Source organism: Anarrhichthys ocellatus, unplaced genomic scaffold (genome assembly GCF_004355925.1).
Source record: "Anarrhichthys ocellatus isolate YVR2014 unplaced genomic scaffold, GSC_Weel_1.0 scaffold101, whole genome shotgun sequence".
Classification (NCBI taxonomy): Eukaryota; Metazoa; Chordata; class Actinopteri; order Perciformes; family Anarhichadidae; genus Anarrhichthys; species Anarrhichthys ocellatus.
Window position 1 is genome coordinate 204,664 of NW_022280131.1, and position 27,425 is coordinate 232,088.

Below are 27,425 nucleotides of genomic sequence, written 5' to 3' on the forward strand. Positions count from 1 at the left end.
GGTTCCCCTGCCATCTGATCCAACTCACCACCAGGTGGTGATCAGTTGACAGCTCTGCTCCTCTCTTCACCCGAGTGTCCAAGACATACGGCCGCAGATCAAATGATACGATTACAAAGTCGATCATTGATCTCCGGCCTAAGGTGTTCTGGTACCAGGTACACTTATGAGCCACCTTATGTTCGAACATAGTGTTCGTTATGGCCAAACCGTGGCAAGCACAGAAGTCCAATAACGAAACACCATTCGGGTTCAGATCGGGCAAGCCATTCCTCCCAATCACCCCCCGCCAGGTTTCTCCGTCATCGCCCACGTGAGCATTGAACGCCATCGATTACAATTTAAAAACAGACTGTTCCTGAATGAAGCTGCTGTTAAGCTTGATAAAGCTAAAAAATACCCAACTCCAATGTCCATCTTCTGCTTATCCAGGGCAGCAGGCTCTGCAGTCCACAAAACACATGTAGACTGGATGGGCAAACCTCCATTACCCCTCCAACAGACCTTCAAGTGTAGAGAGCTGGTCCACTGTTCCACTGCCAGGACAAAATTCGCATTGCTCCGCCTGGATCTGAGGTTCGACGGTCAGACGCCTGGATCTGAGGTTCGACCGGTCAGACCGTCCTTTTCAGCACCCTGGAGTACCTCGATAATTTGAGCACACTCTCTGGTCCTTTTTTTTAAATGGGAACCCCCTCCCCCCCTCGTCTGCCACTTCCCGGGCACTGTCCCGACCGCCTGAAAATACATGCCAACCCAAACAGCTGTGTCCAGACCCTTCAGCATCTCAGGGCGAATCTTGTACAGCTTTTAGCCTGCCTCAGCTACCTCTGCTCTCTTCAGCTTGACGGCCCTCCTTCACCGTTGGTGTCCACCAGCGTATTCTTACGTTGCCGCCACGACAAGCACCCATGATCCTCTGACCACAGCTTCTAGCAGCTGCTTCTACAATAGAGGCTTTGAACATAGCCCACTTGGATTCCAATGTCCCTAGCCTCCCCCCGCGTGCACAAACATTTTTTCTGGAAGTGGGAGTTAAAAACCTTGTGTACAGAGACCTCAACTTATGAGAGAAGGCCTTCTTCAGGGTAAAATATCATGTAACAGAGACTTTTCAGATTACCTTGTTTATTTTTTTCCTCAACAAACCATTATTAGTTTCAAAATAACTCCACTCTGTACTGCAGGAAACCATTGTATTAGTGTTCCGTCATTCAGAATTTACAATTTAATTTGTTGCCGTCCTGTCAGTATATGATGGCGGGGCACACCAAATAAGGGCAGCAGACACCTTGGATATAGTTAAAACTAATGTTTTTAATGAGGGTGCCTGCTCTGCATTACATCCCCTTCTCTTGCTGTTCTTCGCCGAAAATTGTATTATTCCAAACTAAACAATACTACTGAAATAAAGTGAAATATGCTTGTACACATCACATTCATGTTAACCAACCGGTTAGCTTGTTAGGCTAATGCTAATAACCTGAAATTCAATAGTTTTCTACCAAACAAATGACTCAAAGTATATCTCTGGCCTTCACTAAGAAACATACCAATCTTGAACAATGTGTGCTCTTTTAAATTCAAATCTCACCTTAAATATAGTTGAAACAAATGTTTAAATGAAGGTGCAAAATTGCTCCCGTAGCTGTGCCTACAGTGTGATATAATCTGAATTTTAAGTCGCTTTGGATAAAAGCATCTGCTAAATGACTGTAGTGTAATGTGCCAACTTTGAGTTACACACTATTCTCCTGCTGTTCTTCTTCTGCAATGGACGGACACATATTGGTGTGAAATGGTGACATCTGCTGGTTGTCCTCGATATTACATACAATAAAGTATCAAATTAGTAATACTTGCAAACTAAATTAAAACAATGTGTACTCAACAGTGTTCAACCTAGATGAAATGACATTCTTACCACTAATTAAAAATGTATTTTTCTCACACATTTGTGTCTGCCTGCAATAATTTAAATGTACACATTATATGACATTTTACAGGAATAAACAATACAAGTGAGAAAGAAAGAAACAGTGCAAGGCCAGACTGAATCCAACCCCATGTAGAAGATTGCTGTGAAGAATTTCAAATTACTTATTGAATTGCAAAGTATTGAATGTTATTATCAAACAGCAAGAATGGAAAGGGTTAAATCAAGAACCAAGCAGAGTTTATGGCCCAATCCCAATCTCCACACTCACTTTGAGGCTCTGAAGTCTGTGAGGGTTTAGGGCTGTCCCACTGTCAAATCATCGGGTTTGAGGGCTCTCTCGCAGACATTTTGAGCCCTTTATGAACCCTTTCCGTAAGTCAGCATTACCCAGGTAGCCAGTGGACTCGGCCGTATTGCGGCTGAGTGTCGGCTGAGTTCCGGCTCGATGCGGCCAAATGTGAGCCAGCTTTGGCCCATTTCATTTTTACCATATCTGGCCCAGACATGAGACATGGGCTTATTCTGGCTGAGACATGGTAGCCGGGTTAAACGGCAGCCAGCACTGAAACAGGTTCTGGCCCGTTGATGGCTGCCAAATCTGGGCCGAATCTGGCATTATGAACGCGGGCCTATTCTGGCTGAGACATGGCAGCCGGGTTTATCGGCAGCCAGCACTGAAACAAGTTCTGGCCCGTTGATGGCTGCCAAATCAGGGCCCAATCTGGCATTATGAACGCGGGCCTTAACTGGCTGAGACATGGCAGCCCGGTTTATCGGCAGCCAGCACTGAAACAAGTTCTGGCCCGTTGATGGCTGCCAAATCTGGGCCCAATCTGGCATTATAGAAGCGGGCCTATTCTGGCTGAGACATGGCAGCCGGGTTAATCGGCAGCCAGCACTGAAACAGGTTCTGGCTCGGCCCGACGCGTTTCTTCCGGCGTGCCGAGCTTATGCCGGATCTGGACCAGGTCATTTTGGCTACCTGGGTAGATGCAGACTCTGCCCATGGGAATTACCCACAATTCATTGCAATGTGACGAAAGACAACGGGTAACCAGTGGACACATGCAGACGTAAAAAAAAAAAAGGTAAACAAAGAGGACGGCACACGTGTGTTCAGCCTATCATATTCAATTTACACAGAAACATTAAGAAATGAAGATTGAACAAAAAACACATGAAATCAGAGGATATTTATTTATTTAAACATTTATATTTTGTCATTGAAGCTGTTTTGACAAAAACGAGTAAATAGCTTATCTAAAATTACTTCTAATCTTGTGAGGAAAGAGCCTGGAAGTTGCAAATTGCTGTCCTCAGTCTCTCACACTCAACCATTTACTAAGTGACGTCAGTAAGTCTCTGAGGGTTCAGGGTTTGAGGCTTTAGGGGGGACATTGGGACTGGGCCTATGTCTAAGTTTCAGTGGGTGCAATGCAAACTATAGCTTCAACAGCAGGGAACTAGCATGTCTGCAAAAACCAGGACACTGACTTTTCAAAAAAGGCATTGTGGATTTCGGGACAGTGGGATACTTTAGAAGTGACTCTAAATGTGTGAACCTTCAGATCATTTTGTACAATATCAACGTTTCTGGGGTTGGGTTATGGATGGAGAAGCGCGGTGGATGGATAGAACAACACATTGAGGAGCCACTGTGGGATTTTCTACCTTTTGGAAGAATACTGAGGACTTTTATTTAATATCAAGCAATGTAACGTTGCTAAATCTGTATGACCTGTCACAGGTCATAATGCTTGATGCTTGATGCGTTAATCGCGTCATTTGCGCTGCCGGTCTTGCCGGGGACTATTTTTGTTCATTCGCGGGAATCGCGCTGGACGCGCCGGAGAGGGGGCGTGGCTTATCGCCCTGGAAGCCGTTCAACTGTCCGCCATCAACCATGGAAAAAATAACTTGTATTTCTGCTTAGTACCTGTTGTGGAAGTCCCAGATATCACGGAAAACTAAACGCCGTCATGTCTGGGTTCATAACATAGTCTGGAGGAGCTCTGTGGATTTTATCGAGCTGTATTCACTGTGTCTAGCAAGCCACACGTCGGCTGGTTTACTACAGCTGTATGAACACAAAATAAACTGATTTGGATGTGATTTAATGGCAATAAATCAACAAAAAGGGACTCCGAAATAACTACATAATGATGCCGATTTGTAAAAAGTCTGAATTCATGTTTAGTTAGTTCTCTCCGACAAGCAAATAACTTTGTTAATAACAGTTACTAACTTTTCACATTATGCACAGCAGGTCTATCGCAATTCAGTCATAGCGTACTGAGTCCCTATTTCTAATTGATGTAACCATGATGTTTTTTTAGATTGTACTGGGTAATGTTAGGTTTTCTGATCCACACAACATTTGCATTGCTGACAATTTGCAACAGCATCACTCATGGAAGAACACCTTACCAGAAACAACCAGGTTTCCAATGGCAATAGAAGAAGAAACACCACAACAATAGTTTCTGTATTCATATTTGTGAATAAATGTTTTGTATTCATAGTTCAGCTTACTATGTTCCGCAGTATTCACTGCGGAACATGCTTTTTTAGTGACAATTGCAAGTGATTGCAAGGTTTTTCCAGAGACCTCCAAAATGTTTGCTGTTGAGGCTTTCAGGGGGTTTCAAGTGTCAATCATTTTTCACACTGATGATGGCGAAACAACCTTAAACTATATTATAAATGAGTCTCCACTTCTAAAATGCTTCCAGGGGACTCTGAAACCTGACAGACCCATGACTGAACCGAATCACAACTGTAACATGACACAGTTGGAAGCTATCAATGCTTTTGACTGAATACATAAAGTAAAAGGACACACCATAGAGAGTGTGGTATTACTCACAGGAATGTTGTATCTCTTCTGAGTGAGGCAGGTACACTGATGGTCACAGGAGCAGCAGCATGCCATGGTGGCTGTCTGATCCTCCTTCCAAAGCTTACCCTCTTCTTCATTTCCATTCCCATCCACCTCTTCCTCCTCATTCCCATCCACCTCTTCCTCCTCATCGAGCCACAACCCTTTATCCACAGAGACTGACAGAGTGCGTTGATGTTTAGTCTTCTCAGGAAGACAGTGATGTGACTGCCAGTCATTAGACAGCATAGGAAAAGATGGAGACAAAGAGGAGTTCAGCGTAGGTCCTTGTGTTGTTTCTGTGGCACCAGTGGATAATGTTACATCCTTTGGGGCAGTATGAAGAGCCCCATTTAACGTCTTGGTGAGAGGGTTTTGTTGAATCTGCAGGTCTGTCCATGACTGGACAGCACGGAAAGGGGTGGAAGTGTCCAAAGGGAGAACACAAGGCAGAAGGGTGCGTTTTGAGTCAGTTATATAGGGAACATCCCTCCTCTGGACGATATGAGAAGATAGAGATGAAGACATCTGGACAGAAACAGAGCGGCTTGATGTCTTGATATCTGGGGTTGTGGAGGGGGATGGGAATGGAGCTAGGGTCAAGGAGGAGGGTGAATCTGTATCTGAGGAGCCAGTTGTATTTCCTGACATCTGGTCAGTGTCCATTGTTGTTGAGGATGATGGAGATAAAAGCATAGCTCTACCTGTGGATGGCAATGAGTCTAGAACAGCTGGGCCTCTAGGTAACTGAGAATTCCCAGGAGATCCGTCTGAGGTTTCAATGCTAACTGACTCTTCAAGCACAGGGCTTGGATTGGAAACCTGGATACGTTCTGCCCAATAGGCTCGCCCTTCAGTATCAAGCTGTTGCAAAAACACATCCACGTCTCCAGTTTCACTTTCCGAGTCATCCACTGAGGTTTGGAATACCCGATCTAAGCTCTCAACCTTGATTAGAACCTTTGGTTCCACTTCAGTTCCACTGTCTGCCTCCGGCACATCATCATGTGAAACTAAAGAACTTCTGAGTGATTCATTTTCTGAGCCATTAACTTCCCTTTGACACTGTTCCGGTTGGGTTCCAGTTGAAAGCTCGTCAGGCAGACTACAGGACAGGAGCTGCGGATCTATTTCTGTTTGATTACATATTTCCTCAGAGACTAATCTACAACCTTCTGACAGGTCTGCAGAACTCTCTGTATCTGAGATATAAACAGTCTTTTGAGTCTGCACAGTGTCACTATGTCTCTCACCCGCTGCTGCTCCCTTTTCATTCCTCTGAGTGGCATATTTAAAGTCCAAGGAGAGGTGATTCATCTTAACATGAATAATATCTTGGACAGGAGGGGTCGGAGCAGAGTCTGTGATATCATCATGTTGGCAAATGGACTGCTCTGACAGGTCAGAACTTCCTCCAGCAGCTGGATCTATCAGACTCTCTAAATTGTGTGAGAGTGGTGGCAAAGCAGACTGACAAACTGGAAAGGAAGGGTTCGGAGGAAGGCAGGGCAGTGTGGGACAGTGCTCCTCAAACTCGTAGGACACCAGCATGAGAGAGGATGAAGCTGAGGCGTGAAAGGAGAGAGAGGAGGGTGTTTCTTCCCCATCCTTGTGTGGATTGATAGATGAATCAGTGAGGCATATTCCATCTGAGACTTGGAGAAGGTAATCTTTATGATTGTTTTCTGGATTCTGTGAGAGGGACTCGTTTAGTAGGGGGGAAGCTAAAGAGGCTGGACAATGAAAATCAGGAGGGGCAGATGGGGAAGAGGGAAGCAGAGATGATAAGCCAAAAAAAGCACACAGGGAATTTCTGTGCGAAGCCACTTTACTCTGTTCTGACTGAGAGTTCCCTGGACTCCCAGAGGAAGAGTCAGACTGTGTAGAAGACGTAGCAATTGACAGAGAAAACAGACGATCCAAATTTGGAGAGGGAAAAAGAGATGAGGCAGGAGGAGGGACACTTGAATAGGTAGAGCCTGCTGTGCCTTCAGAGTCATGGATTAGAGCAGAGAGGTGAGGGGACGGAGTATCCTTGTCCTCAGTTTTAATCTCCTCTGGTTGCATGGGGAAAGATGTAGGGGAGAGAGCGGTAAAGACAAAAGGAGAACGGAGAGTGACATCTTGAGAGTGAGTTACGCTCTGTAACTCGGTTGAGGAAGAGCAAGGAGGAAGGTACTCACACACCAATGCAGAGAGTGAAGCAGGTGGAGACTGATCCTGATCTGGTGGTGTCTCCGTCTCTGAAATGTGCCGGTCAGATTTTGGGAGACACAACAAGACAGGAGATGGGGAAGGGCTAAAGACTATTGAATGCTTTGGTGAAGGACCGGGTGAGACAAGGAGAGATTTGTTAACAGAAGAAGAGGTCAGAGATGAGGAGAGCAGGGGAGATGCAGGGGTATGAGGGGAAGAAGGAGAGGGGCAGGCTGGCCTCTCATTGCTCTGTATGTCAGTGCTCCCTCCTGACAGGCCGGACAGAGGCTATAACCAAACAGAGAACACAGGCAGTTACATAAACTGTTATATTATACATCTCATAAGTTAGTACGGGAGATTTAAATGGTACAGTGATTTAGCATTGCATGTCGGGAGCTTGTGAGTGTGCATTAGTAAGACCTTGATGAGATCAGCTCCTGGTGAAGCGTGCTTAAAAAGAGGGGGGATGAAGGGCTCCTCTAAAAAACCACTGCTGTCTGACTGGCAGCTGTTGCTCCGTATTACTCCCTGCGCTGCTCACACACAAGGTAGGAAAGGGAAAACAAATGAAAGGAGAGACAGTGCATTATAATCATAGCTTACCATCCATTTTGTGATCGTCTTAAAGCAACAGTCGAGTATTTTTGGTTACGAGGTTGTATTCTCTCTTTCCAAGAGGCATATGAGAGGATATCCACTCATACGTCACACAGACCTTTTCAGAAGTGACTGTCATAAATAGTTCACTGATAAAAGCACCATTAACACATGTGAGGATTTTACCAAGACAACCAATTTGTTTTTAAATGCTTTAGAAACAGGAGGTCTTAAAAAGCTACATTTGAGTGTGTCTTTTGTCAGCCTTAGGATGGCTCCTAATGCCAATAATGTCCTACTTTATAATGTACATTAAACTGTAGACAGTTCTTCTTCTAGCACACATTAGTACTGCTTTTGAAAAATCATGACATCATTAAGGTTGACATGTCTGACTGGAAAATGTCTGACTGGTAAAACTCACATCCCTAACATCTTTTCCAGAAACACAAAACCATCACATACAGTAACACCAGCAATGATTCCAATATGAAAATGACCAAAGCCTCGAATGACTTTGCATTTCTGCATCACGCTAGATTTTTCCATGATGTTGAAACTGTATGCAAATGATTTACATATTTATTTGCTGATTGATTGCATATCAAAAACTCTTCAAAGCATGTGTTGTATAAGTTTCATTCAATTCTCACACAGTTTTGAGATGGAAATGTTTGCTTGTGCTTTAAAGCGATGATAGAAAGCGAGCGAGAGAGAGAAAACGTGAAAACTGTATTATAATATAATAATGATATATGCTTAATGACCCACCTAAATGTTCTGCTCCTCCTGTGTAGCTCCTCGTGACACAACTTTCATCAAAACTGTGGATCTGGAATAATATAAGCAATAAGACAACATTAATAGTAATATAACTAAAGCAGAGAAAATAGTAGAACACACACCTGAGTTACCAGATCATTGTATTTTACTATCTAATGCAAGCCAACTGCAAATGCTCTGCAACAAATCCTATCTTAGTGAAGATCTAATCTTCTGTGTTGATACAGAAATGTTTTGATTCATTCAAACCTTTCATCATTTGGGGGTTGTTGTTAATTCATCATGTCAAACCTATCTCCTAGTAACTGCAATAATATGCAACTAACATGTTCAGTACTGTTTTATTCTTTTAGAGGACAACATGTTCTAATGCAGGAAGTAGTGTGATGTTCTTATACCGCAGTTAAAAGTATTAGCATGTCAACAAAGTAAACAGCACATGACTTTTACAGCTTTCCTACAACTTACTGAAATAATTTACATGACGCTTTATTGTCATGGAGGTAAAACAAATTAAAAACATTTAAGTCTATCATTGTTAAAAAAATAAGTGTGGCTAGTATATGTTGCAAAACGTGAGTCAATATGAAGTTGTTATATATATATAATTGCAAATCATTTAAGACACATGCCTCTGTTCTCCTTGAGGGAGTAAGAACAAATGCGTTCCATTCTACAGGCAGTGAGGGTTTAGTATTCCAAAGCTAGACTTAAACATTACTTCATTGCTTTTATTACTACTAGAGTGATACCCACATGTGCATGGGCCTTATGTCCTACCAACAAACCACCCCGATATAATAGTGTTTGTGTTGCCTTTGAGAACTGTTGCAGTTTGACTTGCCTCTTCAATTTCAAATGATTCCCTGGCCTGCCCTAGGCTCTTCTTTTGCAGTAAAAAAGTGTTGGCTGTCAGGGGGTGACCTTCTGTCCGGGGCCGGTGACTGAGTGCTCCCTCATGGGCTACAAAAGGGGCCACGTTAGGCTGGGGCTGAGGGTCTGGACCAGCTCCTTTCTCCTCTGCCAGAGGACTCAGACACCCAGTCTCCAGAAGTCCAGGTTTGACTCTTTTTGAGGGGACTTTTTTGTCTCCAAGGTTGAATGGAGGTTGCAGTGACTCAGGTGCAGCACAGGGAGAATATGTGGCGGCAGGTGTGGTTAAGTCCTGGGTTTTATGTTTGTGGATTTGGCTGAGGGACTTCTTTGATGCTCTTCTGAACAGGATGCCCATGCGCCTCCTCCTTTCCTGGGCCTCAGGAGACAGGGCTTTCCCCAGAGGTGCTCTGAGAGGTGATGGGGAGGAAGACCTCACCAAGGAGGAGAACGCTGTAGTTACTTGCTGGAGAACCTCGAGCTGTCTAAAACGATCTGAAGGAGACAGGAGAAAACAAAAGACAAGGACACAAGTACAATAAGCAGATCTGTTAATAGTCTTGGAACAAAAAACTCACTGACACCAGTCTCTGGACCACATCTAATATTTCTAAAACCAGGATTTCCTTCCAACATCTAATGTCACTGACAGAATGTCCAAAATCTATCAGCACTGCATCACATTATTTAAATAAATAAGGGTGGGTTATCAAGCAGACCCTATGCAGCCTCTGATGGGTGAAGTATGCTTCCTAGTGCCAGTAATGTAATCAATACATTCATTAGAGTTAACACAGACTGAAGGAAAGACAGACCACTGATATTAAAATCAGTAAAAGAAAAAATACCTGCAAACTGATTAAAAGAGAATAAATGAATGTTGTAAAACTAAAACCATATCTGTTTAGTACATCTCCCTTCTCATATAAATGACGACTATATATATTTCGCTTTGTGTGGGAAAATCCATGACATATCTTCTGCCTCTAATGTTTAGCTTCAATTTACACATTTAACATTTTGTTTTCCAGGCAGCACGGTGCTGTAGTGGTTAGCACTGTGGTCTCTCAGCAAGAAGGGAAGCTTAGGTTAATTGATGACTCTAAATTGCCCGTAGGTGTGAATATGAGAGTGAATGGCTGCCTGTCTCTGTGTGTCAGCCCTGTGATAGTCTGGTGACCTGTCCAGGGTGCACCACACCTTCACCTATGTCCAGTGGTGGGCCGTGCATTTTATACCTGGGCCTTCAGTGCTGTCCTACTACAGTTGAACCACCTCCTAATAAGCTCATTATGACGCCACAGCTACAGTTATTATTTGTTTCTCGGGGTGTAACAATACAGGTATTCGTATTAAACTGTTCGGTACGAGGCTTACGAACCGAACAATACGTTTGAATAATAATAGTGTATGTCATGTGTGAATGTCATGTCAATGTCATAACTTCATACATATCTTTCGACCTGAACTCTTACTACTACTACAAAGTTCGGCTAGTTAGCTTCAGCTTCACAACAGTCACGCTAGCCCACTGACCAATCACGGCGCACGTTAATGCTGAGCTGCACGTTAATGCTGATGTACTTGTAGGCTACCTCGGTAGTTCTGGCACGTCAAAGAATACGCCCAACATGTCAAACTAAAGATCTGATTGGTTGAAGACTATGGCAATCAACAATATTGTCTCCATATACTTTAATCTGCAAAGTCTACCTAGAGGGCACCGGGCCTCTCTTCTTACCCAGAGACATAGGGGTGAAATCTGATTGGATAAAAGCTCTACTTAAAACAAGCTGCATGGAAGCAGCGCTGCAGGCTGGAAGCAGAGCAACTGAGGAAGACAGTAGCTGTGCAATAAAAAAAGCTAATGGGAAAAAAAATAATACATGTAGTGTATTTGTGAAAAATTATTAAATTATAAAATAGCTATAACTTTGTGATTCTGTTCAGGCCAGCAGAGAAGGGTTTGCTGGCCCTAACAGCCTATCACTGCCTATGTCAGCTGGGATCAGCTCCAGCCCCCCACAACCCTGAATAGGATAAGATTTTACAGCTGGATGGATAGATTACTTAATCTGTTATACATTTAATTGCTGTTTTCTTTGTGTGACTTGCACATTAGAGTTAATTTGGACAAAAAATGGGGATATTACAGCCACATTATCCCTAACTGACTATATCCACAGCCAACTATGAAAGTGTCAGTTGCTCATCATTTGATAAGAAATAACGAGGAAAAAAGAAGTAGTTTTACTCCCACAAATATGCAAGTTGTGTTTGACTCAATACATAACCAGTTCAGTTTATCTGGGATCCATTGTGTGTGCTGGGACCTTTGTGCTTACACATGGCACAACAGACTTGAGTGTATGTTTGGTCCAGGTCTGTTTTTTTCTGGTTTGGAAAAGTTATTCCTTTCATTAGTTCCAATGAAGGGAAATCTTAACGCTTAGAGAACCTGTTCATCCAAATTAGTGTAAACAAATATTTTGTTGTATTAACATGATAGGGCCCCCATGCTCAAAAACGCTCCATAAACAAATAGATTCCCCTGTTTGGTGTGGAAGAACTTGGCTAGCCTAAGCAGAGCTCTGACCACAACACCATCCAATACCTTTGAGTGAACTGGAACACCAACCGTGAGCCAGACCTCATCACCGATCAGAGATCACTAATGCTCTTGTGAATGAATGGGAGAAACTCAATGCAGCCAGGTTCCAATATTTTGCAGAACAAAAACAGATAAACAGAGGGCATGATGCCAGTATTAAGATGCCATGATACAATTAAACATACATGCATCAGTTGCTGGTCAGTGTACCAACGAAAACTTAGACTTACTGCTGACATCTGGGTTCTCCAGGTCCAGCCGGTTCTTCTGGGCTTCCAGAAACACCTGGAGGTTTATTCCTCTCGCCTGAGACTGATGATTAATGAATCGGGCCGGTATACGTCCAGAAAGGTCAGGTTCGTCACAGCCAAAGCCCAGGTCCAAGAGAACCTCCTCTGGGTCATCATTCCACAGGTTGAGTATGTCCATCACACTGCCAACAGAGGGCAAATGGAGCCTTACTCAGAACTGAATGTGTCTCTACTTTGCACGAACAAACATTTGTGTCTGTGTTTCTGTGTGTGTGTGTGTGTGTGTGTGTGTGTGTGTGTGAGGCAGTGTCTAACCTGTGTGGTCTAGAGGGACCTGAAGTTGCTGAGCTGAAGCTGCTCCACCTGCTGAGAGCTGGACTTGACCTGCTCCACCTGTTGGTGTACACAGCAAAGAGTTTATGGTTCCAGTCACACACGATTTTCAAATTGTTAGGGCCTGAGCACGGTTAGCCACAAAAAACTATGGCTTTTGAGGTGATTACTATTTTTATCCTGCACATTTTTGAGGGGCAAAACCCATGTAAATTGGCACACAACTGGGCTTGGGCAGGGGCCAAAGCTGGGATGAAGTTCTGTCGATATTCATACAATTTGGTGGGATCATTGCACTCATCTTCAACACATTTAAAAATTCTTAAGTCAGCCATGTTTGATTTTGTGCATTTATTTCCCTTTTCTAACACATTGTGAAAATAGACAGTGCTTGGGTTCATACATGTTTAGCGGGCTTCATTGCGCCCCCTAATGTGTGGAAGGCCTTAGTTGGAACATAGTTGCTCTGGTATTCACCAAATGTGGTACCCACATAGCTCTCGTGACTTTGGACATATTTCCTATTGGCTTTCATTACCTCGCCCAACTGAGGTGAGCCATTTTGAATTTGGTGCGTTTTTTTACGTAAACTTTTTCTAACTCCTCCAAGAGGGTTTATCAGATTTGTTTCAGATTTGGTTGGTATAACCCTCCAACTAATGTGACTCTAGATTGCAAAGGATTATTCGGTACATCAAATGATGATGTCACAGGTCATGTGACAATACACCATTTTAGGCACTTTATAGGTATAGTTTTCTTTTTTAAAAACTGCTCCTGGAGGATTCAACACATCTACTTCAGGTTTGGTCAACAGAATAATTAGACCTCCGTCTTGCCAAGTTGTGAATGTTTTGTGTTTAATGTAACAGAGTTGCTACAGCAAGTTCTTCAATTTGCATGCTTCGCCATGACACAGAAAGCTGTTGTAACTTAACTTTACCTTGTCAAATCTGCACCAAATTTCACATGCTGGATAAGAGCCCAGGCCTGAAGACATCTGCAGGTCCATATAGAGCTAGTCACAGCGCCACCTACTAACAACAGGAAGTTGGCCTTATGTGACAAAGATTATGGGATTTAAACGAAATACTCATGATGTGATACACACATGATGTACAGCAACATATAATGAGCTGCAGACCACCAGCCCCTCACACTCAATCGTGCCAGTGCCAAAACACTCCACTGCAGCGAGCCTAAACGACTTCCGCCCTGTTGCACTCACCCCCATCATCATGAAGTGCTTCGAGATGCTGGTCCTGGCTCATCTCAAAACCTGCCTACCACCCACACTGGACCCCCTTCAATTCGCCTACCGCCAGAACAGGTGTACAGAGGACGTCATCTCCACAGTACTTCACTCCGCCCTCTCCCACCTGGACAACAACACCTATGTGAGAATGCTGTTCATCGATTTCAGTTCAACACCATCACCCCCTCCAAACTGATCACCAAACTAGGTGACCTTGGCATCAACACCTTCCTCTGCAGCTGGATACTTGATTTCCTAACCAACAGACCCCAGTATGTTAGGCTAGGCAATCACACCTCCTCTACCCTCACCCTGAACACTGGGCTGTGTGCTGAGTCTGCTCCTCTACGCCCTGTTCACCTATGACTGCACGCCTGTACATGGTTCCAATACCATTATCAAGTTTGCAGACGACACAACTGTGGTGGGCCTCATCAACAACGATGAGTCGGCGTACAGGGAGGAGGTCCGGCACCTGGCGGCATGGTGCGCCAACAACAACCTGGGCCTCAACACCAAAAAGACCAAGGAGCTTATTGTGGACTTCAGAAAGAATAAAGGCTTTACACACAACCATCCATATCAATGGAGGTTGAGCGTGTCACCAGCTTTAGGTTTCTGGGTGTCCACATCTCAGCGGACCTCTCTTGGACCCTCAACACCTCAACCCTGGTCAAAAAGGCACATCAGCATCTCTTCTTCCTCAGGAGACTGAAGAAAATCCACGTCTCCTCTGATCCTGGTGAACTTCTACCGCTGCACCATCGAGAGCATCCTCACAAGCTGCATCACAGTTTGGTATGGCAACTGCTCTGTCTCAGACCGGAAAGCACTGCACTACAAAGCACTACATCACCGGTAGTCCACTTCCTTCCATCGAGACCGTCCCCCTCAAGTGCTGCCTGCGGAGGGCGCGCAGCATCGTCAGGGACACCTCACACCCCGGCCATAGACTGTTTGCCCTCCTCCCCTCTGGGAGGCACTAAAGGACTCTCCGTTCCAGGACCTGCAGGCTCAGGAACAGCTTCTTCTTACTAAACTCTGCACCACGGTGATAGCCCCCATCCCTGGTTACCTCTAAAACTGCATTTCGTTGTATTTTTACTCTGTGCAATGATAGTAAAGTTGAATCTGAATCTGATAGTATACACAGGCTGTGGTACAGATTGAAATTCGTCATTTTCTGCGGCACACACTACACACAGGAAATCCTATCGCAGTGTCAGATGGCCGAAGTGCACAAGGTGGAGGGGCCAGTTTATCGTTACTTGCATCATTAATTCAAATTTGTAAACTGACATTTACACATGACATCCTATTTATTTATTTAACAAATCCCATGTGCAGACCTAAACCAACAATCAATTAATGCCACTTACTAGTCATATGTACTGTATATGCAAAGGCTGATATATCTTCTTCCTCTGTGCCATAGAGCTCCAGTAAAAACCCATCAATGAGCCACACTGTTCATCACCATGAACAAACACACATTGTAGTTTATTTTGTTGGTCCCACATACACCATCCTGCTGCCACGAATACTTACTAGAACACCAAATGTGGAATAATCCTCCACTGAAAACAGTCAACAAATACGTAATTTACTTCGGTTTGAGTAACGTTGGAGTCACAGTAAAACTATATATTTGTGAGGCGTTTTCAAACATTGATGTTTTCAGTTGGAACAAATGGACTTGACCTCGATGGAAAACGTCATGAGGTCAAGAAAAGATGTGAAGGAGAGAGGATTTAGGAAAAGACAACAAGGGTGCTCAGAGAATCCCACTGCACTTTCACTGCAGGTCATTCCTTCTGCTGCTGTCACACTTTACAATCAACACTGCTCCCAGTAGTCCGCACACACCAACACTGATAACACATTCATGATCAATATCTGCAAATTGTGAATTCAACCGTTTAGTTATATATAGTTTACTGTTGAATGGTTTATTATAGGCCTGTCTTGCTTTATTTAAATGCTTCTTGTTGAACTGTCCTCTTTTTCTGCTATAAGACTGCATCAAAAAAGAAAAATATTACTTCATTACCGAGGTTGAAATAGAAATTAAAAAGGACTATAGACTACAATTTAATAAATATTGAGTTAATTGTTTGAGTTATTGAGAATAGGTATATGCATGTTTTTATTAATACTCCTTTCTAAACATGCAATATTTATTCATGTTGATCATTTATGTTGTTCATGAGAATTTCTTTATTGACAGTTTGCTATATTTTCTGTTCATTTTATTTGTTATTCTTGTTTTAGTTGTACTTAAATGTTACATGTTTGAAATAAATACATAATTATTTAAATGAAAATAAATTGAAACACGATGGGTCTCTGTCCACTCATATTTATCAACATGACAATCAATATATTAAATAGTTGTAAATCTATGCAATACAGGAATTTTGTTTGTTTCATGAACTGACAAATGTTGCATCGCTTTAAATGCTAAAGGAGATTAGAAAGGAAGCATTGAAGCACCTTTCTTTAGCATTCAGAGAATTTCACCTGCTCAGATACTTCAGGGACATTTCACTCCGTTAGGAAACGTCCTTAGCAAAAAAGACTATTCGACCACAGCCTTTGTCTTTTCATGGGATTTGTTGACAATGAGAACAGATACACAAAGTTAATCACAAAGACATGCTAAGTTGTGGGTTATTGTTTGATAATCAATTACCTTACATATTATAGCCTATTTGAACTAATACAACCTCCATGTACAAGAACAAAGACATCTGAATTAGTCAAATTCCAACATTGTGAGATTTAACATGAGATTGATCTTCAATACATACAGAATATAAAGGGAATAACAGCTGTTGTGTACTCACATTGTGATCTAGGTCTTTGTTGATCAGAACCCTGTGTTACCTGTCCTTGATCCTTTATATCCCTCTGCTCTTAGCTGATTCATTTTTTCTGAACAGCTGTCAAGCATTGCAATAACTTTCCTCTTCGCTTTCTATGCAAACTCGGCTGTGCATAGGAGGAGGTGAGGCTTATTTGCCTGGTAAATGATGACTTGTAGTTATGTGTCTATGTGTTCAGGTCCAGAGGCTGCTATCACAGCCTGACTCAACTGCTGGCAGTCAAAGACACACTGCAGTGGAACCTCGTGACCTTCTAGTGTTTAATCAACCACAGAACATGTATTTATTCAAACAAATGTAATCAGAAAGATGATTAAAAAAAAGTGAAGCGCTTATCTATAACACATGACAGGAACAGCTATTGAAATGTCTTCTAATCACTTTGCCTATTTTGCACAAGCTTATCAGGTCTTCTCAACATGAAGGTGCTTGTGTTACCAGATGAGCGGTAAAGCCTCTATGCAGGTATGTAAATGCCAAGTAATATGTGTTTATCTTAATGATTCATTTCATTCTAGAAACCCTTTTAATGACTGGACTGAAACATAGCTTTTGTGTTGTGTTGTTCTGTTCATCTGCCTCTCAAAGTCTCTCACGATCTCAAAAAAGGGGCTGTTTGAAACTCTGCATGACGTATAAATGACTTTGACAAGTAATTAACAATAGAGGTGGTAAACTCTTAGCAGATACAGGACCGAGGTTACATGCAACCAAACTTGATGCACACGCTACTTGAGCTACCATGATAACATAAGGATCAGAGCCAGCCAAGCACAGCTCTCTTTGCTCATAATGAACACTCAACCTGCCCATAAACACAAGACAGACAGTGAGCAGACAGAGAGCCGTCTGAACATGATGGTGAGCCTCAAATATACACCAATATTCTCCATCCACTGTGGTTTGCGAGAACACTGCCATGTCTTTCTTGTCTGCCTTAAGCAGCAATACAAAAAGCTAAATAATGAACTAATCAGCTTTCATTGATTAGCCTGTTCTTATGGTCAAACTCCGTATGGCATTTGGATGGAGTCGATCTGTGTGTGTGTGTGTGTGTGTGTGTGTGTGTGTCAGAGTAAAGCACAAAGAGAAAGAGACAGAGAGAGGAGGTTTGAGACGAGGACATCTCACTCTGGAACTTCTAAAGTATTGTCAAAAGAACTCCGTAACTCCGGACCTGATCAATACTCTGGGCATTTACTAATTAATAACCGGTTCCCGTTTAGTACCAAGTTTCGGGGGCATCCCTACTTGCAACCTTATTTGTGTTGGAAGGTGAACATGACTTAAACCCTGTAACTCTGTGTTGTCGGATTGTTCCAACCACCAATAAAGCATTAAAGTGAGATTAGGGTTACTGCAGATTTGTTGATCCAACATTTAATTGACGTGCTTATAATCTTCACAAAACATATACAGTAGGTTGGATCGAGGGGAAGTCACAAGTATCACAGGCCTCTAAAACACCGCCGTCTATTCAAATTCATCCTGTTCAAAGGGCAGTTTAAAATGTTTAAAGACTTACATTTTAAATGCAACTAGAACTGTGCTGCAAACTGCAACACAAATCTTGATTAACTCTGACCTCAAAATGAAATGTCTTCCAATTTGATTCAATATTATTAACATTTACACCTTGATTTAAACTGACAGAAGCTTTAAACTACTGAAGTTAGCTCATTTTTACTTTCAAACACTAGTTTCAAAATATCCACACACAATTCCATTACAAACAAAGAATATCTAACAGTTGCACTAGCACTGTGCTTCAGTCTATACGACTGGCTGAAGGTTCTGTACATCTGACAGGAGATGAGAACAAGAAGAAGAGAGGCGTCCTTACCGCAGAAACTCCTGGACCGTCCTCACCCTCTGGCTACCATATAAAGATGCTGCAGGAGAGACAAGTCATGTTATTTGGACGGGAAAGCAAACAGGGCATGTGAGGCCATACGTGACACAAGCAGAGAGAGAAACATTAGAAAAGGAGGAAGACAGAACAAAGGGAAACGTCTCCTTCATTTTCTGCTCATTGAAAGTCGGTGCATCCTGTTCAGGTTTGGTGTCAAGGCTCCTTGAGCTATGTTAGGAAAGTCTCCCTCTCCTTCCCTCTCCCTCCCTCTCTTCTTTTTCCTCCAGTGGGTGTTTGGGTTTTGGCAGTTGCTTCTGCCTCCCCCTCCCAGACGAGGACTCCATTTGACATTGGCATGGTGTCAAGAACAAAGTAGTCTTTCTCTTTCTGCAGTGCCATACCCTGTGCCATACCCTGTGCACACATCATTTTTGTCCCAAAACAAATACTCCAACATCCAGTTAACCTGCAGGCATTACTGTGAGACATTTAACAGTTACCTTTAAAAGGTAAAGAAAAAAAAGAAACTCCAGGGTGGTGACAGTGGTGTTGTGGTCCACAGGCTCTGATCTTTTGAATCGCCGTGTCATTTGCTTTGACAGACACCCAATGACAGTAGAGGACACAAGGGTATTTATGTCAACTGATCTCTAACAGGTTGAATTGGATCTTGAAATTGGAAACTATTCATTTGCTTTGCAATTGAAAGCAGCCCAGACCATGTTTTCAGAGGAGGTTTCTACTTCTTTCCACAGTGGAATGAAACCTTTACATATTCCTGTGTGTATTTTCTTGTTGCATCACCTACATTTTTATTTTTGGTTAAATGTCATCTGGAAAGTGACTTACTTATAGATCCACCTCAAAGACCTGATGTTTTTTTTTTAATTAAAGTTAAATTAAATGAAAATGACTAAAATGACATTGACTCATTCTCCCTCATTGTTAAAATTCAAAATCTGACTGAATCTAACATATATCTATGATGTGAACACTTTAACTACTGGACAATTCACTGAAAAATCCATCTTTAGTTTATGTGAGCCTGGGGCTTTAAATTTCCACATCACATTTCTGTAACCATGGACCATGATTGGCTCCAAACCTGTTGTGATGTCACAACTTATGCTTGTAGGTACACGCCTTTGACTGAGATTTGAAGTGAGCGCAGAGAAAACAGCCTTCTAGTGTCAACCTCTGCACATACATCATTCTGTACAGTGAAGGTCAAACATTTGAATGATGTTGTTAGTTATGTCGTATATTTTGTTCTTATTATAAATGCTTCTATTGTTTCTGTTTTTAACATGTAAAGTGTCTTTGAGTGCCTTTTAAAGCGCTATATAAATAAAATGTATTATTATTATTATTATTATTATTATGTAACAAGTTCAGACTCCCATTTATTGTTCATTTGCCTAGTCAATGTACTGTATCCTCATGCAACGGCTGGTATAATATCTTATGAAAAGTTTTTGTTCATTTTTGTGCGATCTCCTACGAAATGTCTAGCATACAGTGTGCCTGTGCAAGCCCCTGCGGTGCACAACCTGTTTAAGAAAGATCGTGTTTGGGTTCAAATAAATGTGTGTTGAATGAAAGTCCTGTGCTAATTTTGTGTACGATGTATCTTTGTAACAGAGAGCCTACCAATTATATTTATGTAGAGTAACAGGCAGCATTTTTATTTTTCTGTATAACTTAAACTCGTTCTTGAAGTCACTGAGAATTGAGAAATACTAAAATATTTTGGTCAAAAGTGTTTATTTGTTAAGCATGAACAAATACATGTTGCCTTTGTGTGTTTGATGCAATCAGTTGATATAATGTTTTCAAATATAAAAACCATCTTTATAATCCTATACACAATTTTCTCTGCTTTCATGCCATAATTTGCCACACCACAATTATTGTGCACTGTGGACTGGATTAGATCCTGCAATTAGCACCCTCGATGTAATGCATCGAGAATATTTTTTGAATTGGGTTTGTGTCAAACTCGTCCGGGACGCAGATGCGTACAACAACTTCATTACATGACATAACATACAATACAACTACACTGATACAAACAGTTGTGACCGGAAAATTTACCGGTCGGTCTACGTTCCGACCCTCACCTATGGTCACGAATTCTGGGTCGTGACCGAAAGAACGAGGTTGCGGCTACAAGCGGCCGAAGTGAGTTTCCTCCGTAAGGTGGCTGGGCTCAGCCTTAGAGATTGGGTAGGGAGCTCGGACATCAGGAGGGAATTTGGAGTTGAGCCGCTACTCCTTTGTGTCGAAAGGAGTCAGCTGAGGTGGTTCGGGCATCTAATTAGGATGCCTCCTGGACGCCTCCCACTGGAGGTTTTCCGGGCACGCCCTGGTAGAGACCCCGGGGAAGACCCAGAACACGCTGGAGTTGCGGGGGAGTGGGAAGTCTGGGTCAGCCTGCCTGGCCTGCTGCCACCGCGACCTGATCCCGGATAAGCGGAAGACAATGGATGGATAGATGATACAAACAGCTCGTTATCCTCTCCCACACACCTCGAGCCCTCAGCTATTGTACAAGAAAACAATGATAATGACCTGGATGATAAATGAATGAATTACTGCAGTTGGAACTCAAAGTCAGTCAGCAGAAGAAAGGGATCTGATCCCCGACCATCCCAACTCCCTCCAGGATCAGTAAACATTCTGTAAAGGTTGGAGTCCTATGTGATCCCTGGTGCTGTGGGGTTTTTTCTTTACCGGAAGTTAGGTTTAGGTAACAATCACTTGACTACGACACTAATGACTGATCAACATTGCTTTTGGCACAGGACACAAACAGCGGTCTCCTGGATGAAAGTCCTGTGTTTGTTTGACCCATCCACCTGCCCCCCTCCCGTCCTGTGTGGACTGTCTCACACTTTATACTACGTCAGTTGATCTGTCTGTAATGCCACCAGTGGGTTTGTTGCATACATAAGCTAAAAGCTGAGCATTGACCAAGCCACCTTACTTGACGCGTTGGAAGAAAGAACAGGTATCCCGACAGAACAATACCACAGTTGAATTCTAGCCTGCATGCATGTTTTTTGTTTAGCCTAACATTGTTGAAACGGAGCAGCTAATATTGGTAACGAGAGCAACAAGCTAGCAGACTGCCGGTTGATTGAATGTCGTCTCTCTGCTTTGTGCACACAGAGTGTCTGTGAACTGCTCCTCCCTCAGTGAAACACCAACAGAGAGGAGAGAGAGAGGTGAGAAACTCTAAGCGACAATAAATGACAACAAAACGAGCTAAAGACTCCCACTGAGCTGAAATAAAAACAAACTCCTAGTTATGTTCTGTCATTGTTTCAATGCAGACTTGTCCATGTCCGCATCGAGATGCATATTTTACATCTTTTACATCTTTTCTACTTCTTAGCATGTTGATATTATTCCTGCTGGCTGCTGCAGTTTGGTTGACAACTTTTAGTGCCTGTTTGTGTGATTCATTGTTTTGAATATGGATTACATTTCTTTTATCGTATACATATACACGTAACATCACATCAATTATCACAATAAGTGAGTAAAGCACTTATTGAAATCATATTTAAATCGGCTTTTTGTAGCCTACCGCTTCATATTTTTAGAGTGCAATGCAGCATATTGCTGTTTATATCACGTTAGTGTGCCCTGCACTCTTGTGCCCTTAAAGTTGCAACACATAATACTGGAAAACTCCTGCTGAGGATGGCACCTTAAAAGTCCAGAATAGGAGGCTGTTTACCTTCTACACCCAAGGCCAAGTCATCGTCACTGCCGGAGTTCCTCCTCCGAGGCTCTGCAGGGAACACAGGAGACAGCAACATAAGAACCAGACAATACTATTACCGACAGAAACACTTGTGTACCTCACAACATGGTAACAGTTGAGTTATTTTTATAAAGATAAAGTCATGTATATTTCATCTTCAGAGGTTAGCTGAGAGAGACAGAGAGGGAGTGAGGGAGATGGGGCTATAACAATAGTTACGTACCATAACTCTAGATTCTATGAGTATAGCCACAGCGCTCTAAGAGCTATTACTGTGGGCCTCACCTCGCCTATGAATTGAGATGAAACCAGACAATCAGCTCACAAAACAAACAGCTCTAAGAGCTATCTCTACTGGGTTAAGGGTGGAGTCAGAAGTTATTTCACATGGCGTTCTCCAAAAAGAGAAAAGTGGACAACGAGACCAGAGCCTTTAACCAAGAATGGACAAACTCTTATCTCCATTCTTCCCACAGGCAGTTTAAATCCATGTGTTCAGAGACTGTGACGATTATTAAAAGCGGTAATGTGAAGCGCCACTACGAGACAAAGCACATATCTTTTGAGAGTGTGATTTGACAGTCAATTGAATACATATGCTCTAGACGGTCTGGTCCTATCCACAAGTCTTAGACAAATTTGGATATTTTATCTCAACCCATCAGCATTTGCTGATAAAGCAACTGTCTTCCATGAAGCTGCTGTTGAGGTACACACAAAGGTTTTCAATGTTGGCGTCCTTTACAGTTCATGACATTTACTCTGGGATAGGACATACAATCAATCATCTTCTATAACCTTGGCTGTGAAATGAACACTCCTGGTTTCCAGTTCAGCTATATTAACTGTAGAAACCTCACACAAAAACAATGCTTATCCTTCCCGCACTCTGTGTAAATAAAAGTGTTAATCCACATAAACCTGAACCACCTCAGCCTTATGAAGTCCCCAATAAGCCTAATTCATTCAGCCAACAGATCACCCCACCATTTCTTTGCACCTAAAAACACCACTGGGTTATTGCAATTTTAGCCATGCTAAGACTGTGGCTCGATGAATAGTCAAGCTGAAATAGTTCTACTATTTGATGGATTTCCATAAAATGTTTTTGGTCGAGCTGAAATCACATTTATTCGTCCCTTTTGGTTGTCAAGCATATGCATTTAAAATGTATTTTTAGGATTTTTTTTATTATTTAAAAAGGCGAAATACTCCTTTTCGTCTCAGCTGGCTGAAGGGGCGTGTCCATGTCTGTGTTTGATTGACAGCAGCTGGCAGGCTGTCAAAGTGCTGGTGTTACACTGTAGGTAATGAGAGACAAATGAAACAAAGTAGTGTTTGTAGTATAGTTACTGGTATTGAGGGTAGTGACATCGCAGGTAAGTTTCCATGCTGTTTAATGTGCAGCGGCTAATAAGCTATTAGAAGTGTGCTTTTCCTGGTGTGTGTTTGCAAGAAGGAGAAGGCTGATGTGGGTTGTTGTTATAAGTCTTTAGGCCTGTTTGAGATGAGCCAGAACAACGGAAAATGGCACAATTTTGATTGCTGTCTTGCTGAGTGCATTGCATGATGGTTAGTCATTGTGACTTGCTCTGGAGGCCCGACTGCATGAGACATGGATGCATGCAGTTTTGTGCGCTGTTGATCAAACTCTCTAATTGGCCCTGCCAAAGAGCAGAGCTCCAAACATTGTGCTAATGAGCGGGACCTGGTTTCCTCCAAACATGGCGCTTAGAGTCCAGGCCAAACTGTATTGAAAAATAGCTGCATAGATAGATAGATAGATAGATAGATAGATAGATAGATAGACTTTATTTCAGACTCAGGGTCCATAGAGACAAATACATAAAAAGACAGACACAAACAATAAAAGTACATAGGCCTAGCAATGCCTTACAAAGAGACAGCATAAATATGGTTTCAATGATATTGCATACAAATTGTTAAAAAATGGTTTGTTTGTGTTATCGGTTGCTATTCCAACAAAGCCAGACTAATATCTGGGGTTCCACAGCGAAAGCTATGCAGGTTCCGCCAAAATGTATACTGTAATTCTCAATTATCCATCAGTTATATGTGTGGGTCCGGATCCGGACCGCGGTCCGCTTATTAGTGACCCCTGCCCTAGACCATAGCCAGGAAGCAGTAGCATTTAGCCATGCTGAGAATCACTGTAGATTCAATCCAAGATTGTACAGCAATGGTTTTACAGCATAGCAACATTTCCACTGACAGTGAGGTCATGAGTGCTGTCGGTGCATTGTCACATTTTTCAGGAGGTGCTCTCAAGTATAAATGAGGCATTATGTTGCAGGTGAGGGGGAGGAGCAGGCAGAGGCATGAGGAGCAATTTGCCATTCCCATGGTTTTCTCAACCACCATTTGCATGCTGTTTGAATGGGCTGGCCTCGGGGCTGGGTGTAGGGTTAGATAACACACACACTGCTCAACAACAAGGTTTAAATTCATCAAAGTGCGGCTTTTTATTTTATTGAGAAAGAAGATTTTAAATTCAGCATCACGAAAGGAAATGTGAAAGTAAACACATTTTAACAATGATGATGAACTGTATCAACTGATCTGAATAAATAACAGTTTAATTTGGATTTGATAAAAAAACACTGAAGCAGCAGGAAGATATTCTATGAGCCAGCCTGTTATGCAACTGTGTATTTCACTGCACAGCAGCTACTGTACGTCTGCATTAGTCTCTGACTCTCTGGTAACTTCTGTGATACATGCAGCGTTAACGTTCATTTTCACAACTGAACTAGAACCATTCACCTCCTTCCACTCACGTGAGAGCTTACTAGACCACTGCAGAAATTACTTTAAAAAAAGGCTTTACTTACCATCCGGCACCACTGATTCACACAGTATGAAGCTGACCAAGTAAAGACAGACAGCTCTCTACAGGGACGCAGACACAGAGAGATTTCCATTGGAAGTACCTGCAGCTTTACACGCCGGCTCCCGCTTTGCATCCTCTCTGCAAACACAGGTCACATTTTCTTAGAAGGAGGGACACAAATGTGGGCAATATATTGTGATAGTATCAATGCTGTGCAATATCCTCTATAAACATATGGTATGGTGTCTGGATTGTACCACCCAAATATTTCTACGGTATCTTTCAAATATAGCACATAACAACGAGTGTAAACGATCAGTTCATTGAAAGACAAGTCAGAGGAAGACACAGTACAACCGAAACCTAACGCCTCAAACATTCATCCATTTAGTGAATATTTGACAAACTAATACAGATCATAAGGGCCACATCTATAGTCATTATTTCTATATGTTCTGACTTCAGTACCTGGTACCATCAATTGAATTAGTTACTTTATAATTTGTTATTTAAGGCACAAATGAATGACTGATCCATTGAAGGATGACACTGGTTTTGTTATATGTCATATATTACTTTCAGAATGAATCAGGCTTTATTCAAACCACAGCACCTTTATTTGTAAACCTAGAAAAAGTTTATTTTCATGGATTTTCTTTCAGTTGTAGTGTAATGTTGACACAGAGAAGTCGGGTAGATTCACAGTCAAGGGTTCATCTCACTGATACTCACTCAGTGACAGTGGTGGTGAGCCATTTCCTGACGCTGTCCTGGCTCCAATTTCCTGTGGTTGACATGATGCATCAAATTACAATAAAGCCGGTGACAATAAGCTCTGATAGCAAACACTAAAAGTGACAGAAGTAGGAAGCCTCCACTGAGAGCTGACCACTGAACAACAGCAACATGTCCTCTGAGCCTCCTGGTCTCAGCCAGGGTCCTCTACTGAATTCACAAAGAAAGAAAAATTCCTGTCATATCAATGACAGATTTGTCATCTTGGTGCCTCAATTTAAAATGATGATCTTTTACTGGACTATTTTGGTCATTTACAAATAATATATGAGACAATACCTTGTCTATATGAACAATGAAGATATTAAATGAAAAATGTAAATGTAGTCAATTAATCGAAGATGTATGTGGATGTAAACTCTATAAATTAAAATGTGTGTAAATTGAATAGAGAGCCCTACCAATACACCACTGCTACCAATGCTGAGTTGTCGGATCACCTGACTGCTTGTGTTTTTTTTAACCCGTCTTTAAAGTGATGTCACTGTGACCCCAGATCTGTGACTTTGTTGAGTCCAATTTACCATGACGATAGACGAGAAGTACAGATGCTATGTCATGTTTTGTCATTCTTAAGAACTTAACTTGACCGGTGCAGGGCAGGTTGAAACTCTCCCTCATCATCATCCTAATTTGATGCTTTCATTTATAAAAGGACTATTTGTATAAACAGCAATGGCTTTTGATGTTTTACTCTACTGTCTCCAAAGCACCTGTTTTTCCAAAGCACATCACATTTCCTGAAGCATACCTACACTAAAATGAAGCTATCTAACAACAAAAACTTGAACACAGTTTAATCCACACTGTGTAAGTGTGTTTTTAAAACTGCTTCACTGTGCAACAATAACAGCCGACCTACACAGAAGCAAACTTTTGAAAATAATTGCAATAAGATGATTCGCAGTAAATGGGATTTGATTTCAGTATGTATTGTGGGCTGACAAGAACATGTTCATAGCTTCCCTACCGTGAGCCTCCTGGTCCTGAGCTGTGATCAACTCAGGAGGGTCCATTTGGTTCCAGTGGACCCTGGATGCAACCAGATTGGTCCTTTTGGCCCGAGCTCCCTTCAGACGCCATGGAAAGAAACTGGAGTGTTGGGGATCACAGCTCATATGAGGAGCAACAGATGCACAACAACACCAGAAAAGCAGAGTCATGAATGCTTATTACCTGTGTAACTGGAATGACCCGGATAACTTTTGGTTGTGCATCGACAGCAGCAGCTGAGCTGATCAGTAGTGAGGAGCGTGTGAAGCAGCAGACAGCAGTTCTCATTCAGCTCCTGCAAACATGCCTGAGCAAAGCAGGGACATGCAAATGACACTCTGGTAGACTCTGTAGCCCTACAAGGAAATATGAGGATATGTGTTGTTGATACCGTCCATCTCTTCCTGCTCCTCTTCTATCACTTCCTGCTTGCGTGTGGTCAGAGGACACTACATTCCCTCCAGCAAAAAGAACTAGAGGTCCTTAATTAGTAGGAAAAAATCAGTTGGTTTAATACTTTTCCACTGAAGTTTAGTCCTTTTCACAAGTCATTCGATA

The 27,425-nt window shown here is 42.3% G+C and overlaps 1 protein-coding gene across 3 annotated transcripts; it reads right to left on the minus strand.

Moving 5' to 3' along the window:
- Nucleotides 1-4,521: 4,521 nt before the first annotated feature.
- Nucleotides 4,522-27,156, minus strand: LOC116399094 (uncharacterized). Of its 3 annotated transcripts, none has more exons than XM_031875964.1 (12): nucleotides 27,051-27,156; nucleotides 26,845-26,944; nucleotides 25,812-25,863; nucleotides 25,180-25,217; nucleotides 22,202-22,255; nucleotides 18,448-18,496; nucleotides 12,447-12,524; nucleotides 12,111-12,313; nucleotides 9,241-9,764; nucleotides 8,385-8,445; nucleotides 7,437-7,549; nucleotides 4,522-7,301 (listed from the first exon to the last, which is right to left on the minus strand). In XM_031875964.1, the coding sequence occupies exons 1-12, from the start codon at nucleotides 27,153-27,155 to the stop codon at nucleotides 4,710-4,712; spliced, it is 3,969 nt and encodes a 1,322-aa protein (XP_031731824.1). In that variant the 5' UTR covers nucleotide 27,156; the 3' UTR covers nucleotides 4,522-4,709. The 3 variants fall into 3 exon arrangements, with proteins under 3 accessions (XP_031731824.1, XP_031731825.1, XP_031731826.1); XM_031875965.1 differs by having other exon boundaries at nucleotides 26,845-26,966; XM_031875966.1 differs by lacking the exons at nucleotides 18,448-18,496; nucleotides 22,202-22,255; nucleotides 25,180-25,217; ... (1 more) ...; nucleotides 26,845-26,944; nucleotides 27,051-27,156 and adding an exon at nucleotides 16,566-17,035.
- Nucleotides 27,157-27,425: the final 269 nt, after the last annotated feature.

Bases quoted from the DNA above. Each gene is read 5' to 3' on its own strand.
- LOC116399094 (XM_031875964.1), bottom strand. From the start codon at position 27,155: ATGAGAACTGCTGTCTGCTGCTTCACACGCTCCTCACTACTGATCAGC. The intron at 25,218-25,811 runs GTGAGTATCAGT...CTGTGTTTGCAG, and splicing joins CTCACCACCACTGTCACTGA to AGAGGATGCAAAGCGGGAGC. The intron at 12,314-12,446 runs GTTAGACACTGC...CTCTGTTGGCAG, and splicing joins GGTCCCTCTAGACCACACAG to TGTGATGGACATACTCAACC.